This window comes from Gymnoscopelus microlampas (assembly GCF_963454915.1).
Source record: "Gymnoscopelus microlampas genome assembly, chromosome: 1".
Lineage (NCBI taxonomy): Eukaryota > Metazoa > Chordata > Actinopteri > Myctophiformes > Myctophidae > Gymnoscopelus > Gymnoscopelus microlampas.
This window is the reverse complement of record NC_139962.1, coordinates 23,633,560-23,653,091: the sequence shown is the minus strand read 5'-3', so window position 1 is coordinate 23,653,091 and position 19,532 is coordinate 23,633,560. Positions and strand designations below refer to the sequence as shown.

At 40.3% G+C, this 19,532-nt stretch overlaps 1 protein-coding gene across 2 annotated transcripts in view; it reads left to right on the top strand.

Moving 5' to 3' along the window:
- Positions 1–19,532, top strand: part of LOC311059614 (semaphorin-4B-like) — an 88,037-nt gene that overhangs the window by 41,601 nt on the left and 26,904 nt on the right. For both annotated transcript variants that reach the window (XR_014602179.1, XM_084077618.1), the window contains exons 3-8: positions 9,288–9,448; positions 9,839–9,901; positions 12,117–12,215; positions 15,383–15,494; positions 16,862–16,978; positions 18,762–18,919. Coding sequence is in view for 1 of the 2 variants with exons in the window: in XM_084077618.1 (XP_083933744.1) it covers positions 9,288–9,448; positions 9,839–9,901; positions 12,117–12,215; positions 15,383–15,494; positions 16,862–16,978; positions 18,762–18,919 (710 nt within the window). In the remaining variant the exon portion in view is untranslated. The remainder of the gene's footprint in view (positions 1–9,287; positions 9,449–9,838; positions 9,902–12,116; positions 12,216–15,382; positions 15,495–16,861; positions 16,979–18,761; positions 18,920–19,532) is intronic.

Sequence of the window (19,532 nt, the reverse complement as noted above, 5' to 3'; positions counted from 1 at the left end):
CAGTAGCCCTAAAACATGACGCTTGCCAAAAAGTCTGCCGTGTGTAAGTTGGCACCCTCTAATGCAGTGGTTCTCAAACGTGTTAATGTCAAGGACCCCAAAAAGTGTTTGGCCGCTGACCCCCATCATAAAATATTTTGTGCCAGGGAGCCCCCCCCCCCCATACACACACACACACCATACAAGATTTGTGTTGTTAAAATGTTTCAAAAATATTCAAAAGTCTTCAAATCTTTTCAAGATCTGTTGAAAATTGCCTATGTATATAGGTTAAAGTGGTTAAACTGATTTATAGGTATATTAACTCATTGAGCATGGAACCCCCTCAAGGACCGCACTTTGAGAAGCAGTGCTCTAATGATGTCTTGCTAATCCATACTGTGGTGTGTAAGCACGTGCACAGTACGTGCACATCACAGTGGCGGCACTTCAGGAGGACTCTGAATGATGCCAGTCTGGCTTCTCAGCAGTATTCTGATCCATGAGTTTTACATGCAAATTCGTTAACATGTTGTCTCTGTCGGGTGGAAACCACATATGTCCAAAACTGTGGCATAGTAGCTGCAGACATACTGGTGGGGGGCAATGTTAAGTCAACGTGTTTATACCCCACAAAGATGTCCGCCGCTACCAAATGACACTTGTTGACGCCCCCTTCAGGATTTTTGGCACGCAATATAATTATGTAGACAGAAGATTCTGTGCCAATGGCTCTGCATCATTCTAAAACATTTTAGATGGGAGAGAGACATGGTTTTGGGCGTGTTCAGGGCTCTGCCTGATTTCCCAAAATGTCAAAACAAACTGCTTAATTGCGCTCAACGTGCAGCTGGTCTCAGGTTTCTTATTTCTTAGTTGCTTTGTTTTACCACCTCTGATCTACACAGCTGTGTTGGTCTCACTGCAGTGCAACAGAGAACCACCTGAACAGCATCTTTTAAATCCCCCCTAATTGGTTTCTGAGTGGGTATTATTTACCCTTGACTTTACATCACTGCATTGTTAACCCATTAACCCATTCAGACTGGGAACACATAATACTGTGTCATTTTAGATTTTTAGCTATAACCATTATTTTATACTTTGGGCTATTCAAAAATAGCTGATACACAAGCTCATAGTGCGGCACTCGCGCTACGAGCTTGTAGATCTGCAATTTATTTGAAGTGAACATATTATATTTTTAAAGTGAACATTTGAAACTCAAATCTTTACTTCTGGGGGTCCCTGGAACAAAATACTTTGAGATGGGGGTCCCTGGAACAAAATACTTTGAGATGGGGGTCCACGACCAAATACATATAATTTTGGGGGGTCCTTGACATGAAGACGTTTGAGAACCACTGATATAGCAACATATGGTTTTCAGAAAACTGGATTTAGAAGACATTTGTAGATGAGTTCCCCGGATTGAATGGGTTAACCCAGGGGTTTTCAACTGATTTTGACCCAGGGACCACCATCCTGACTAAGAGCAACCTGGGGACCACCACTATTGTGCGTGGTCGGTCCATCATAGACCCACCCCACATAATAGTGGTGGGGGGTTCATGCACCACAGGCAGCTGGAGAAAATAGCTATAATATTAATATAATATCTAATAAAATACAGTGATTTTGTTTGAATATGATGGAATATGATTAAGGATTAAAGTGATTATGGTAAGCTCACATTTCATATCACACATACAATACAGTAAGAACTCCTGTAAGTTATTAAAAGTAAACAAAAAAAAGGTTTAAAAAGAAAAAAAGAGACCCCCTGAAGAGAAGATTTATGTAAAAAAAAAAACACTCAAACACTTTCAACATTTTTCTAAATATAATTTAAAAATAGCAGATGTACAAGCTTGAAGATTCTGATATAAGACTGATATCAGACCGCCCCTTTTTGTCCACTAAGCTACGGCCGCCCCGGGTGGCTAAAATAGCAGGTCTACAAGAGTATAAGCTAACAAATGCGTCACATCATGAGACGTTGTAAGCTTTTAGATCGATCGGCTATTTTTGCTAAACGACACACACGGCAAAGTATAAAATAGGCTGAAGTGTTAAACTTTGAGAATGTACAAATGTCTCTCAGAGTTCAGTTGCCACTCCTGGCTTTGCAGTGTACTAAGTTTAGAACGAGGTGGTGCAGTTGTCAGGTGTTTCTTCAAAGCATTGCAGTGTTTGTTTGTTTTTGTCTGAATTCTGTTTCATATAAACCACAGTTTGGGATCTAAAGTGGGCCATGGGTGTGCTATTCTGTGCATGTACATGATAACAAACGGAGTATGGATGGATTCCAGGGCAAAACACTGTCACCCAGATCAGCTCCCAGTCTGAAAAAGTTCAAGGACATTTTGTTGTAAAAGCTCTGGTACGAACTGTGTATTAATCCATTAAGACCGGGAATGCATCTGTGTCATTTAAACATTTCTTTGGCTATTTAAAAATAGCAGCGCTATTCAAAAATAGATATCTGCTTGTAGATCTGATGTAGAAAATGTGTGCAAATCTTTGCATATATATATACAATATGTGTTTTAAAGCAGTCCCTGACTTGGAAAAGTTGGAGCAGCAACCTACTGTAAGGATTTAGAAAATATTTTAAGATATGTATTTGGCCACTGACCCCCATCTCAAAATGTTTTGTTCCAGGACCCCCATGAAGCAAAGATTTGAGTTACAAATGTTCGCTTAAAAAATATATTCACTCGGTGCCGCGCTATGAGCTTGTAGATCTGCTATTTTTGAATAGCCAAAGAAATCTTAAAATGACAGATGCGTTCCCGGATTGAATGGGTTGAAGGGATATTTCACTTTAAAACACTTCTGTGGTCATTTTAACGTCTACTCTAGCTTGTGTGTGCGTCCCAGTTTTTAGATTATTTTTTATCAGACACACCCCCCTCTCCTATAAGCCCAGTCAAATTCAAACTCCATGTTAACCATGTTAGATTTATTGAAAAGACCCGTCCTTGGTTCTGGTGACTGATATTGTCCGTGAGGGGGCTGTGATTTTTCCATTAGTTGCTAAATTATCTTCATATTTTCTGTAATGTAATTGTATCAGGGAGTCCAGGGAGCATGAATTAACAAATCAAAAATGAAGGTCTCCCAATTCATTAGAAGGACAATATCAGTCACCAGAAGAACAATAACAGATCAACAAGCTCACATGTGACATGTAGAGCTTCAGCTATTTTCAAATAGCCAAATTATAAATGGGGTTAAAGTGGTTAAACAGATTTTAGTGCTATATATTAACCCATTTTGATGGGGACCCCCTGGAACCCCCTCAAGGACCCCCGTTAAACCCCATTAAAACCGGGAAAGCATCTGCGTCATTTTAGATTTTTGCATTGGCTATTCAAAAATAGTGGATGTACAAGCTTGCAGTGTGTCACTTCGTGCCACGCTGCGAGCTTGTACATCTGCTATTTTTGAACAATCTTGAAAGTTTGAGAACTACTGATTTAGAAGGCTTTTGTAGAATCGGCCTCAGGTCTTAATGGGTTGAAGCGAACTGGATGGATTCCTTGCTCGTTGGTGGGGCTAAGGCACGAGGAAACAACACAAGTGGAGGAAGCGACTCGAGGATGGCAGTTTGAGTGTTGGGATCTGGCTAATGAGTTCAACATGATCTAAGTGTGTGTGTGTGTGTGTGTGTGTGTGTGTGTGTGTGTGTGTGTGTGTGTGTGTGGTTATGTCTGATCAAATGAATATCAAATATCTTAATATGAAATCAAGAAACTTAAGAACTGTCTTTGTGCATATAAATGCCAGAGTAGACAAAATGCCCCAGAAGTGCTTTAAAGTGAAATACCCTTTATGTAATGATATGCCTTTCAAAACATAGTGCTGACAAGACAAAAATAGGAAGCCATGAAGTTAAAACAAAGCAACATAAGAGCAATAACTTACATAAATAAACAACACGAAACATTATAAAACAGTAGTGAAGTTGCCATATTGATAGTAGGTGTGATGTGATGAGGGCTTTAGCCGCAGCCTGGCTCGGTTACAGCTGTGGTTAAATGAGGAATTGATGAATAGATGTTGAGGTTGGATGTGAAATCTCAGGCCTGCACTATAATTGCTGCAGCTCTCATTAGAAGCTCAGCGTTTCTGCGAAGAAAAATAAAAAAAACACTCTCACAAATGAGCCATACCCGAACCCCCAAAATAATCATATTTGAACTGAGGACCCCCCACCCTGACAAGCACTTGGAATTGTAGGAGTTGAGGCATTACATTTTGTCATTTCATCTGAGGACCCCCAAAAATCATGTGGGGATCCCCCTGGGGGTCCCGACCTACAGGTTGAGAACCTCTGCCCTAGATCCGTGTTACTCAAACCTTTTCATATCAAGGACCCCCAAGTTGATATTTATTTGGTGGTGTGCCGTGTACATTTATTTAAATGTGCCAGAAGGACTGAAGGTGCACCTGGTAAATAGTGTATCTACTATTTGGCCTAAGTTGTGCTTGTGTATAACATTTTTCACATGTTTTTTTCCCCAAGATCTTTTGAGAATAGCAGATCTACAAGCTCACAACGTGTCGCATCGCAGCTTGTACATCGCCTATTTTCAAATAGCCGATGTAAATGGGGTTAAAGTGTTTAAACACCTTTAGGGTTAAACTACATGTCTGATGGTAAATTAACTCATTTTGATGATGGGGACCTCCTGGAACCCCCTTAAGGACCCATGGGGGTCCTGGACCCCACTTTGAGAAGCAGTGTTTTACGGTTGTGGTGGGACACTGAAGCCCCCCAGGGGGGGATGTGTGTGACAGTCCTGTTGAGAGCACAGACAGAGAGCTTTTGTCTGCCAATGACAAGCCTCCACTGGGACTAAGTGGAGCTCTCTTTATAAGCTGAATTAAACCTGAACCTCTCCACAGCATTTAAGGTAATTTTAGCAGACATAATTTACCTCAAAACAAAACCACACTGACATTTCACCCTCCATACAGGAAAAACGTGCTTCTCTCTCTCTCTCGCTCTCTCGCTCTCTCGCTCTCTCGCTCTCTCTCTCTCTGTTTCGCTCTCTCTCTCTCTCTCTCCTTCTCTCTGTTTGTTTTTTCTACAATGACCTCAGCATGACAATAGGAAGTTTTGTATCCCGTCTCTCCTCAGCCTCTGTGATTTTAATGACAGACCTCGTCTTCATGGCCTCCAGATGTCACAACGATTTACACACACACACACAGTCACACACACACACACACACACACACACACACACACACACACACACACACACACACACACACACACACACACACACACACACACACACACACACACACACACACACACACACACACACACACACACAGAGAGATGATGGTCTGGAAACAGTCTAGCAGTGGTGAAAGAAGTACTCAGATGTTGGACTCAAGTAAAAGTATCAATACCACTGTGTAAAAATACTTAGTTCTAAGTAATGGTCTTGCCCTCCGAATCTTACTTATAAAGACTTTGATTCAAAGTACAAAAGTATTATGTATTATGTAACCGCATGTTATTGGACTGTAATAATTGATCATTAACCAGTTCAGCCCCATTATATACTTCGGCTATTCAAAAGTAACCGATCTACAAGCTCAGAACGCGTCAACACGTTGTGAGCTTGTAGATCGGCTGTTTTAAAAAGATTTTGAAGATTTTTGATTCATAATTTGGTTAATTATTAAAAATGTAAATCTATTAGGTAACTAAAGCTGTCACATATATGTGGAGTAAATGGTACAATATTTGCCTCTTGAGATGTGGTGGAGTATAGAAGTATAAAGTATCAATTCAATGGGGCTTTATTGGCATAAGAAAACATACCTTTACATTGCCGAAGCAAAAGTGGAACAAAACAATCAAAATAAGACAACGTATACAATTAAATGGGAATAGAGAAATGTGTAAACAGAGCTGTGTTACATGGTACAGTAACTTACGAATTGTGCATTTGCTGTCCGAAAAATGTATACATGAAAAGTTAGCTTGGGATGAACTTCTGAAACAAATGGCAGCCATATTTCAATGTTTTTTTATTCACTTCATTTTGTATAAAAACTAACTTTGGGACAAATAGCAGCAATTCTTTGAATTGGCTTCTAGGGGGTCCCCAGCGAATGTGTTAATACAGCGTCACAATCATTTTAACCACTTTCTCCATTTATACGTTGGCTATTCAAAAACAGCAGATATACAAGCTCACTGCGTGTCACTTCGTGTTAGCTTGTACATCTGCTATTTTTGAAGAAAAAAAAATGATCTTGAAAGTATTGGACATTTTTGACACAAATCTTCTGGGATGTCCCTGGTATAAAATGTTTTGAGATGGGGGTCCGCGGAAATATATCTTATCTATCAATTTGGGGGTCCTTGACATGAGAGGGTTTGAGAATCACTGCAGTCGTTGAGTAAATGTACTCAGTTACTTAACACCACTGCGGCCTAAGATGTGATTTTGGACTAGATAGTGTTGTGTACTGCAGTGCAGCTGTCCTGGCCTCCTGTAAGGGGAGATAACCATCAGCCAAAGTGCCTCTAGTGTTCCATGAAGCGTTTCGTTGCTCTCGGGCAGGAACCTCGTATCTCCATATTTCAACGTTTTATGTATTTTTTTCCGTAAATGAACTGAACACCCTACTTCATCATACAAGAGTGCCGTACGAAAGTAGTGAAAATAGCCGATCTGCAAGCTCACAACGCTTCACGAGCTTGTAGATCTGCTATTTTCACTAACTTTATTTTCATAAAAGGAACGGTTTTGGACATAAAAGGTTTCCAGTCGACGAGACGATTTGTTTGTGAGCATGTTGAATAGTTTAAGTCCTGTGTTGTAAACATTTACTGCTCTTTATTGGCTCCATTTATATTACGATCCAATCCACCACCTGGAGCGCCCATGGTAAACGTCTCTTTACAATCACATGTCTCGGAATTTGAATTCAATTTGGTGACCCGGGGCAGTAGACACATTTACTTTTACTTGACTTGTATTAAAATGTTTTCAATACTTAGTTTCTACTCCCACTACATCTCAAAGGCAAATATTGTACTTTTTACTCCACTGCAATTATTTTGAAAACGTAAGTTACTCGATACTTTGCAGATTTAGATTATTATTACAAAAAATACATTAACCAATTAAGCCCTGTGTTATACTTTGGCTATTTTTGAAGGATTTTGACAACTTGACTTGTGAAATCGGACATTCTGCATAATGACTACTTTTACTTTTGGTGCTTTAAGTATTAAGAACGTGGACACCATTCAATCAAAACCGAATAGAACAGGGCAGCCGCATCCATTGAGTTCAATAGAGAAGTGGCGCCATGTTCTATTCGGTTCATCAAGCTATATATCATTTTTAAGCAAATACTTTTGTACTGTTACTCTAGTAAAATCGTGAATGCATGATTTTTACTTCTCGTCTCTGTCAGGCGGAAACCTTATATTTCAGGATTCAAATTCAAAAGTAGCAGATCTACAAGCTCGAAACGCAAAGCGGGCCTGTGGATCTGCTACTGGCTTTTGTGTGACAATGTACAGTAATATGATCAAGTCGGGCGTTAATAACAAAAAAAACACAAAAAGTTAGAATATGGAGAGTATTTCTACATTGTGGCTTTACTGCTTTTACTTAAATAAGAGTACTTCTTCCACCACTTACAGTAAAGTATAGTAAGCCAATATTAGTGTTTACGGCCACAGATACAAGCCAGGAATGTTATTTGGACAAAGAATGGAGTGTTTGTCCCATGGCATGTATATTGGGAAGCACGTAGACTCACTGTGTTTTAATATGTTTGGAATAGCAGCAAGTAGATAAACATTTACAGAGATGTAAAAAATGGAAATGGCACTGTGATGTGTGCACTATACACACATACTGCAAGTGGTTTCATCTCTAGTCAGCATGTAGACCTTAATTTTGATGTAGATCTGCAATTATCGATATTTTTTTATATACTATACAATTTTAATAATCAATAAATCAACTAAGCATTATTGTATACTTCATCATCACACAACAAAGTCGTGCAAAAACAGTGAAAAAAGCTCTGTTAGCTTGTAGCTATTTTCACTATTTCTGAATTTCTTTAAATGTTTTGAAATGTTTCGCCTAGAATGAAAATTAGGGCTTTATTTTTTATCGACTATTTTTATAATTTAAATCGATTGGTTTGATGAACTGTTGCACCCCTAGCATACTAATTATATTTTGATGAAAGATTGCTTGATCAATCACGTGACATTGTGAAATCACTTGTCTGCTATTAACCACTTAACCCCAGCCTCCATGCTATGTAGAGCAAAAACAGAAAAGTTTCAAGTATTGAGCCCTGAGGGACTCCGGTCAACCAAGTACAGGGTTTAAGTGATAAACACTAGAATCCAGTTCATCTTCCCCATGCATGGATGGCTGCTGACGCCACTGTAGACAGGATTCTGGATTATTTATAAAGCTATGTAAAGTGCTAATAGAAAAACTAGATGTATAATAAATCCCATCTCATCAGCGGGGCTGTTGAAGCGATCTGGGATAGAGGTGTAGGGGTTTGACTTATAGCCAGAGCGCCAGCCAGGACAGGAAAGTGTTTACATGGCTCGTTGACATGGAAATGATGCTAGCTAGTGGCTGCCTCCGTGCAAGATACAGGGGCATGACATAATTCAACAATCTTTATCCTTTTGCAGTAGGATCTGTTTAAACCACATTCAACCTTAGATTAATTCTTTTAAATTGCTGATTTACAAGCTTGTGGATTGTCCATTGTCGCAATTTGTCATATGAAGAAGTAGATAAGGCTTAAGTTGTTAAAAGTCTATTTAACGATTAGAATTGTAAGATAGTCCTTGCGTGTAGATTTGTGTGCACACTTGTAGCTTGGAGCAAGGTGTTCCGTTCTGTTTCTTACCATCTTGTTCTGATGTAATATTATAGCAGCACTCTGTAACCTTCATGTCCTACCAGGGATTGGAACCCTGGTCCCCTGCGCGTGTGCTGAAATTTTTACTACTGAGCCGAAAGAGAAGGCCTGCTTGCTCAGGGGGGAAATGTGTTGTTTTCTTTTACCTTCAGGCAGTACCACTTGTTAACCAGTGGTGGTCCTACCATACCACAGGGTCTAAATGTCTCAATAGAAGACCCAGGAAGACCTAATACGACACAGTTGTGTTAGTTATATTGTATTAACATACTCTACCATACAGATTGGACAAAATAACATTCTATTCACAAAAGGAAAAGTGACGTAGTGTGGGTTTAACACCATGTGTTTGTGTTGCAGATGCGAGGGATAGGACAGCTAAGAGGTTCTCAGTGAGAGGAGTGTTGAACTACACGTCTCTGCTGCTCAGTCAGGAGGACGACATGCTGTACGTGGGCGCCAGGGAGGCGCTGTTCGCCCTCAGTCTGTCCGACATCAGCAAGACCAAGCTGCAGAAGAACGTGAGTGCTGTGCTCCACTCACGCTCTCTCGTATGACGTGCAGCACGCTGGAAAGAGCAGACCTTTAAGCTCACAACACTTCGCAGCTGCAAAATCGGGCTTTATTCCCACTGAATGCAAACGTCATTATCAGAATTGTATGTGTCTGTACCATTGACTATATGTAAATATGTGGACCTCACAGCTCACAGGAACTGGTGGTTTTCGCATGCGGTAAAAACTGATTGACCAATCGCACCCTGTCTGCAAAGGCCTTAACCCTAAACTCTAAGCCAAAACTTCAACGTGTGTGATTATTCACCTTGTTGTTCATTGACTAGAGTTTGTGCTTATTCTGCTTAAATGCCGAAATTGTAATGAGCCATTCAAGTTTGACTCTTTCGTCCTCAGCTGACATGGGGGACTCCTGCTGGGAAGAGAGAGGAGTGCAGCTTCAAAGGAAAGAACCTACAGGTAGGAGATTCCCTAATGTTTACTATCGGATACAAAAACAACAATGGATGACAAAGAGTAACTTCGACATAGGCTACTTTTGTGAGTTTGGCGCCATCTAAAGGTTAACAAGCAATGTGCAGACCCATGGCATGTATGTGACGAACGTACGTTGATTTCAGTCGATCGTCACAGGTTATTTCCTAAATATTCAACGGCCCTGAAAATGAATGCCTTAGGCCCTAAGTGAGCCAGCCCGAACAAGGCCCGGCCCGAATAATTACCATAATTCTAGGCCAAAAAAACGGAAAGAAAATAAATTAAAAAGTTTGCCAGTAGGCAGCACCAGTGGCTCAAATTATAGCAGAGTGAGAGAACAGACATATAATAGTTGGTGAAATGGCAACTTCAAATGTTCAGTTGTTAATAAAAGTTCTGCACAAAATAGGTAAAATAAATATATATATATATATATATAAATTTTTTTTTTTTTTTTTTTTTTTATCATGGAGCCCCAGGCTCGGCCCGGCCCGGCCCGACTAATTTAGCATAGTTTTTTGGCCCAGCCTGGCCCGAAAACATCGGGTCGGGTTCGGGCAGAATTTGAGAAGTCGTGTGAGTGAGTTGAGCGAGGGAGGTGAGTGAGTGAGTGTGATTTGTGACTGTCTTCCCATGGCAGTCTGCAGCGCTATGTGGAAAATACATCTTAAGTAAAAAAATAAAACATGCTAGCCTGATCCAGCTACTTATGTAATGGGTGTGTTAGAGTTAGGTTTGCCAATGAGCAAGCACTGACTCAAACTCGATTGTCACTACTTGCACTTTATTATTCATTTTATTAGCTGCAGCTGTTTATCCTACTATACTTACATCACAGGCAGCAAACTCATAAAAGGGGCCTGCAATGCACTTTTTAGGGATATTCAACCTCATTTACAGAGTTAAAGGAAATGACCAAATTCAGTCACTGAGACCCTCTTCATGCTGATATGAGTAGTCGATATCATCGCTGTTGGGTGGAAACCTTGTATGTCCAAAATCGTTCTTTTTTTAAAAATAAGTTAAATTGTGAAAATAGCTGATCTAAGCTCACAGCGAGTTGCATTGCAACGCGTTGTGAGCTTGTAGATCTGCTATTTTCACTACTTTTGTGTGATGAAGTAGGGCATTCATTTACATTTGAAACATGGAAATGATGAGGTTTCAGACCGACAGCTACAGTATACAGCATAGCCAATCTATGTACAGTATAGCCGATCTACAAGTTACAAGCTTGTAGATCGTCAATTTTTGCTATTAGTTGTGCAATGAAGTGTATACGGCTTAAGTGGCTAAGAACTTTGACACGTCTATTCCACTGGCATTTCCCCATTAAGATGGTTTTATACCTCTGTGTTGACAAACCTTTGAACAAGTGAAAACCAGATTCATTGTGTGTACACTTTCCTGGGGAATTGCTCTTTTCTTTTTGTTTGTGCAACAGTGACTTTCTTCCCCCTGACTGACTGTTACGTTGTTGTTATGCCAGCTGTGTATCCCATGGCAACAAGAGCTGCTAATCTGTACCTTACAGTACAACAAAGACAAAGCACACTCAGCATTTGTTGTTGTTGTGTGATGCTCCAATTTCTCCCCAGTGGTGCGTCTACCCACTGTATTCCTCCATGCGCTGCATATTTGATCAGACAAGTTATTCTGTGTAACTTTCAATTAAACAAAAGTTGTTATTGATCATGATCACTCTTACTGTATATTTTATAACCAATAACCATTCCACATAAATGTGCTTTTGACAACGTTAAACACTTAAATGGCGCAGGCAACATAAACATAAACAAAATCTACAGGAAATGTATTTATTTATGTATTTTAAAGTTAATGCATACCGTTTCTGACAACGCTGTGGTCGCTTTCCAAGATATGGTCAACGTTAGGACCCTTCAGCATTCAGAGGTGTTGACAAAAAGACTGAAATGAACGTTACACAGAATGACTGGAGTCCTGGGCTTTATTGGTCTAAAACAGTGGTTCTCAAAGTGGGGTAGATATTTTGAATATTCTTTGACCACTGGTCAAAAAGACCAGTGGTTTCAAGAGACATTGATCTCGAGGAGAAGATGAAGAGAACAGTACAGCTCTCTAGATGTCTATAAGTTTCTTTCATCCATCTTCCATCGTTGTCAGTTGTGACAAATTGCTCATACAGAACTTGTATTCACTCTTTTTTTCTTTGCAGACGGATTGCTTCAACTACATTAAGATTCTTCTGCGGTTGAACAGCACTCATCTTTATGTGTGTGGAACCTATGCTTTTAGCCCCATCTGTGCCTACATAGTAAGTCAACATCTTTTACTCTTTTAACTATTAACCCCCAAAACATGGCTTCTCTTACAGGGTGCAACAGTTAATCAAACTAATGTATTTAACCTAAAATAATCAATACTTTTATGGAATAATCTAGTAATAATCCATCTCGTTAAGTACAGTTTTGAGGTATTTTTCTTGTGCTGGAGTATGTACAATTTTCTGTACTTTTACTTCTACTCCACTACATCTCAGAGGCAAATATTGTACTTTTACTCCACTACAATTTTTTGCAGTGGAGTAGACAATTTTTTTCCACTACAAAACATACAGTAATCACTTAAGCCCTATACATTTCATTTGAAAATAGCTGATCTACAAGATCACAATACGACGCATTGTGAGCTTGTAGATCAGCTATTTCAAAATATTGAAAACATGAAAACTTGTGAAATGGAACATTCTGCATAATGACTACTTTTTACTTTTGGTACTTTAAGTACATGTTGATACCAATACTTATGTACTTTTACTGAAGTCCTTTTTGAATACCTTACTTGTACTTGTAACAGAGAATTTCTACATTCTGCAGTATTGATTGTAAAAAAAGATTGTAAAAAAAGAATTGAGTACTTTTTCCACCACTGGAGACCGCAGTCTGTGTGCTACTGTGTTTATATTCGCCTGACGAAATCCTGTGTTGTTCTCAGTATGTGAGAAGCAGCCGATCCTGGGTGTGTTCGGTCTACAGAAGATCATTCTTTAGGAGTGTTGCTAGTAGTGCAGCATCCAAAACGGGGTGACACTGATTTCCGTGATAGCAGGGCGAGTGCACTTGGAGAGAGAGATGCCGGGAATGAAGCTCTCCCTTTCTGACGTCACGTCCAAAGAATAATATCTCTCTACTGGGAAGGAGACAGGCTTGGCAGCACTCTGGGTCCTGAACTGGGATTCCAGGCATTTCTTAGCTCACTGTTTCTCAACATGACGCCCGGGGGGACCACCAGCGGTCCAAATGGACCCTTATGGGTCTGTAACTCTTGAGAGTGTTGTGCACTCTGAGTTAAATTAACACAGAGGATTTTACAGTGTAGATTGGGGGTGCTAGAGATAAAAAAGAGTCCTTGAAATTAAAAAAAGTTGAGCATCACCTAACTAAACTATACTGGAACCAAATGGACCCGGACCCATTTGGACACTCTTAGAGTTACAGACCCATATAAGTCCATTTGGACCCCTGGAGGTCAACTGACCCTGTGTTGAAGAACCAGTGTCTTCGCTTCGTTACTTGGAGTTGTTTGTCTTCCCACTTATCATGATGTTTGACGGCCTCCAGAACACGAGACTGTCTGTCTCTGGACATTCCTACCAAGCTATATACGCTCTTCCACGCAGGATTGCTAAATAATAATAATAAACATTGTTTTGATGTGCCTACAAGACATCTGACAGGGCTTCATGGACAAGCTTGCAACAATAAACATAAGACAAGAGGGTTAAACAATAAACTCCTGACATGACTTAAAAAGGGGATTAAAAGAAGAAACCTAATCATGAAAAGATTGAAACCAAATTCCATCAAACCTCTCAAATTATGAATTTGGTGGAAATTAAGATTTTCCTGCCAGACTAAAGCCAAAGTCTCAACTCCATTATCAGTTAAACCCTATAAACTTACCGTAGTTACAGTCCCCCAGGGGCCCATCTGTCTATACTAGGCCCCCCTCATTTGCACCAGGGGTTTTCAAATGGTGGTCCGTGAAGGTATTGCAAGTGGTCCCTGGCCAATGGCCATGCATTCAGTAATGTAGGAAAGTGTTGTTTTTTTTTATATCTGTTGGTATTTGTGTTATATGAGGAAAGGGGAATTAAAGACATTGTCATTATTTGAGAAGGCTTGTGCTTCAATTCCAAATGTACTTTACTACAGAAGAGAATCAGCTCATTAAGACAGACTCTGTCAAGAGGCACATGTGTGAAGCACAGTCCCTTGTGACGTTCTGGATGAGTTGTCAGGCGCAATTCCAGAGTGTACAGTAAAAGCAGTGTTTCTGTTGTTTGTTTGTTTTTTACCTTTTGGAGCAACTTATTTCTGTGAGTGTTTTTTCCCTACATACCTGAAGAATAAGGTATGTAGGGAATAAGTACAGCGCTAGGTTGGAGCCAGAAAATGACATGACTCTGTCCCTGTCCACCACTACAGTATATAGGCACGATTACACAGACAGTGCAACCCAAGAAAAACAAAAACAAAACAACATTACAACACTACTAGCCCATATGCCCACCCAACCGCAGCAGTGGTCCCCGCTGTTGATTCTTATAGTCAGGATGGTGGTTTCTGGTTCACAATCGAATCAGTGGAGACTTCTTTAGGTAACACTTGCTATGCATTCCACGTTCTACAGCAAATCTCTTCACCCCAGAATAGGGACGCTAGGGTTAAAGTGGTGAAAGGCAGATTGTCATGTTATATCGTTGAAGTCTCACTGTAAGTGTACTGGTATTCATTGGTTCTCAAAGTGGTGTCCGGTGCTAAAAACATTGGCGCAATGTGTTTTTGAAAAAAAGAAAAAAAAAAGAACCCAAGATATCACTTGAAGATTTGCTGCTCCATTCACTTCTTGTTTAACTTTTTACTGAATTAGGCTGTATCTCGGCTCCTGAGCACTTTTTTCAATGTTATGTTATTTTCAAAAGGCAGACAATTAATGTCAACAAGGTCCAATGACCTCGTTGACATTTGTGAAACCACACAGTGCAACCCTGCGTGATTAGCACCCATCAGGGGATCGATTATACTGGAGATAAATATTCTGTGACTACTTGAAAAAGGTATAAGAAAATAGAAAAATTGCTGGCACAGTTGGCAATTATTTTTTTATTTCATTGGCACTGAATGAGTTAACAACTTTATCCAGTTATACGTGGGCTATTCAAAAATAGCAGATATACAAGCTCACAGTGCGTCACTTCGTGCGGTGCTGCAAGCTTTTACGTCTGCTATTATTGAAAATATTTGTTACATTTTAAATCATTTAGATTTTTTTACCCCAAATCTTCTCTTCTGGGGGTCCCTGGCACAAAGATGGGGATCAGCGGACAAATACATATCAATTTGGGGGTCCGCGGCATGAATACGTTTGAGAACCACTGCTGTAATTGACGTGATGTTTTGGTCTCTGTACGTTTTGCAGAACACGTCGACATTCACTCTGGAGAGAGACGAGACGGGGGAGGTGCTGATGGAGGACGGACGAAGCCGCTGTCCCTTCAACCCAGAGTACAAATCCACTGCCATCATAGTCGGTATGTAGTACCTTAATACCACATGAAACCTAGAGCAGAACAAAAACAAGTTGTATTAATTCAAATAAAGTTCCGGATTGCATCTTTAATGCTTCCCCTGACCATATCCAGCAGTTAGTTGTGTTACTGCTGAACTCAGTGGCTGTCTGCTGGGACGGGGCCAGAGAAGAGCATTGAAACAATGTTTCCATGTGTCACTTTGATGTAGCCAGCATGGGTTCACTTAATGAGGAGTTTATGTTTGGTTTGTTGACCATGTTCAGCTCTATGCGTCCTCATTAGGACAACTGCTCCTGTATGAACTACTCTGATTACTTTACAAACCAATCCACACAGCTCAAACACTGACCAGTGGTGCAATGTAACTCCGTACAGTACTTTTCTTTTACTCACTACAGTTATTTGAAAACTTTAGTTGCTAGTTACTTTGTAGATTTAGATTATCAATTGCAAAAACATACGTCAACCAATTAAGCCCTATTTCAGACATCGTCTATTAAAAATTGACTTTGTCAGTTAAAAATAACTGATCTACAAGCTCACGTGTCGCATCGCATTGTGGTATTGCAAGTACTTTTACTTCTCAAATCTCAATACTTCTTCCACCACTGTCAAACACTGAGCGAGATAATACATGAAGATGGATGATGCAAGTTAAACCCCTGTGAGACCTTAGTGTGAGGGTGGTCTCTACTCAACCCATGAACCCACTAACTCCTCTTTAGTGCACTTAAGAGAGACCTAAATAGAACTCATGTTTATTGTGCTTTCACTTAGGAGATCACATCTGTGTGTGTGTGTGTGTGTGTGTGTGTGTGTGTGTGTGTGTGTGTGTGTGTGTGTGTGTGTGTGTGTGTGTGTGTGTGTGTGTGTGTGTGTGTGTGTGTGTGTGTGTGTGTGTGTGTGTGTAGCCTGGAGGTACAGTAAAACACTAAAAGGATAACACAAAAAGTCCCGGGGACTTGTTTCCACTGTGGTCCTATGAGAACTGTGCCCAACGTGGGGCCGAACCCACAACCCTGAGATTAAGACTCTTATGCTCTACCGGTTGATCGAGCTAGACGGGCAGGTGAATACACAGTGCAACAATATCAGGAACACGTTATTTGCAGAGAACAATACAATGTTTCATGTCTGGGTACGACATAAACGTTACATATTGCACCTTTTTAAAGGGCAACGTTGCCGATTTTACACCCAAATCCTTTTTTATTGAAGTTGAGGACATAATAAACATGATGTTGGAGTGTGTTTTGTGTTTTCTTTCCTGTGTTGTACCACTACAGTCCTCAAGTAAATATACTTTGTTACTGTCCACCACCGGCTGTCATATACTCACTGGTACATGTTGTTGTTTTTCTATGCAGATGGCGAACTGTACAGCGGCACGGTCAGCAACTTCCAGGGCAACGAGCCGGTCATTTATAAGAGCCTGGGCCAGAGCACCGCCCTGAAGACGGAGAACTCTCTCAACTGGCTGCAAGGTGAACATACTCCTGTTGTACTTGATTCTGTGATCCATTTCAGTTTGTCCCCCCCCCCCCCCCCGTGCCTATCTACTCCACACACAACAACAACAAGCTCACAACGTGTCACATTTTGTTTGTAGAGGCAATTTTGGAAAAACCTTTTGGGGCGTCCGTGGCTAAATGCTTATCAATTTGGGGGTCCTTGGTATGAAAATGTTTGAGAATCAAGGGTCTCCTCCACAGCGCAGATAAGCTCTAATAAGTGGTGATCATTAGTGATGCTTGGTGCTGAAATGCATGCAGACAGCCTGGCTTTAGATGGCGGTGAGCTCTGGGTCCTATCAGTGGCAGCACATGCACTTCAAAAACAGCCCCGTCTGCAGTTGTGGAAAGCAACTACGTACATTTACTCAATTACTGTAGTACATTAAGTACATTTTTGAGGTACTTTTACTTTAGTTGAGTGTCCATTTTTTATACTTTATACTTTATACAACTCTACTTCATCTCAGAGGCAAAGATTGTCCTTTTCACAGTTTATTTTCTATACAAAACATGCATTAACCAATTAAGCCCTGTTTTTTTGACTGTTCGAAAATAGCCAAGCTTGTAGATCTGCTATTTGTTTGAAAAATTGTTAAAGAATTTTTAGTTATCATTTCATTACTCATTAATGTTCTAAACTTGCAAAGTAATGACTAAACTAAAGATGTCAAAAAAATGTAGTGCATTGAAAAGTACAATATTTGCCTCTGAGATGTAGTGGAGTAGAAGTATAAATCAAGAAATGGAAATACTCAAGTAAAGGTACCTTGAATTTGTACTTAAGAAGAATACTTGAGTAAATGTATTTAGTTACTTTACATTGATTGCGGTGAGCCTTGGGTCGTATCAGTAGCAGCACATGCACTTCAAAACCATCCCTGTCTGGCAGGCTGGCTGGCAGCACGTTCTGCCCCAACCAGCTGCACTTTGCTCACAAACATTTTGGTTGTCTTTTGATCTGTTGGGATCAATTGATGCACGGAAGCATCTGAGTACAATTATACAGTGGAGGAAGATTCTTTTTTTTTTACTTTAAGGTCAAGTCCGGACTAAAATAACATATAGCGCTTTTTTCCTACTTATATTGATCGCAAATAACTGGCCATGGGGTCTATTTGCAGAATTGCCCCTGTCGTCCAGCAGCCCCCATAGCATACAGCAGAGCTTATAAGCGTATCGCTACTTATGCTATTTGTTGCAGTCAAAAGTGATTTTTGTTTTCATGAATCTGTCATTAGTTGTTATTAAAAAAGTCCTGTATTCAACAAAAGTATTGTCATCAATCAGTACTGCAGAATGAGTGTTTTTCTAACGTTGTTAATTTGTCGAAAGTTTTTCGAAATAGCCGAACAAAAAGCTCACAACCCGCTGTGAGCTTGTAGATCGGCAAGAGATTGGTGTTAATAACGTAAATCTGCGAGTAACTTGTAACTAACTTGTAACTAACGTTTTCAAATAATTGTAGTGGAGAAAAATCTTACAATACCTAAAGTAAAATCACCTGAAATGTGTACTTGAGTAAATATAATTATTTGCAGTCGCTGCAATGATATGGGGGGGATGCTGTTCGTATCAAACTATTCCTTCTCAGCGAAACCTCAGTGAAAGTCGTGAATCGCCTCCTCTTACACGGCGTGCTCGAAATGCGATGCACGATGTAATAAGAGTCTCCTGTTTCGCACCGCATGCTCTCTCCTAACACCAAAGTGTGCGTGTGTGTGTGTGTGTGTGTGTGTTTTTTGTGTGTGTACAGACCCGTCCTTTGTGGGATCAGCTTACATCGAGGAGAGCCAGCCAGTAGGGAACTCTGTGGGTGACGATGACAAGATCTACTTCTTCTTCAGCGAGGCTGGGAAGGAGTTTGACTTCTTTGACAACACCATTGTGTCGAGGATCGCTCGCGTGTGTAAGGTAAGAACTGCGGGGGAGGAGGCGCGGTTGCGACACGTAATGGCAAGACGACGTTAAAGTACAGTAGAGCTCTGTTTGTTTGGCTTATCCTCTAATCCAGTGGTTTCTAACGGTGTATGGAGGCACACTGGTGCGCCTTGAGACAAGTTCAGGTGTGCCTGGGGACTTTGTGACAACCACACATTATTATTGCAACATATAAAATCTTCTTCCGATTCCTAAGCGGCCGTTCTACCTCCTGAGCCACTGCCACCACAATATATACAACTGTGTATGACTTTTTTTAAATTACTGTTGCACACTCATTTCCCAATACAGAAGCACATTCTATACCCTAAACACATATATGTATGTCAAGCCAGGAACACCTCCGTTGTTGCTATACAGTATATAGCAACATAATACTTTTTAATATTATATGTTTTTCAGAAAACTTAGGCCAGGATTTAGAAGGTGTTTTTAGGATCGGCCTCAGGGCTAAATGGGTTAAAATAAAATCTCTGTTCTTTTTCTGTTTTTTCCTTTCACAAATGACCAAAAACGACCAAAAAAAGCTGGTCAGCTATTTTCGCTATTATCGCTATAAATACAGGCCAGCTGTTTTCAACCACAA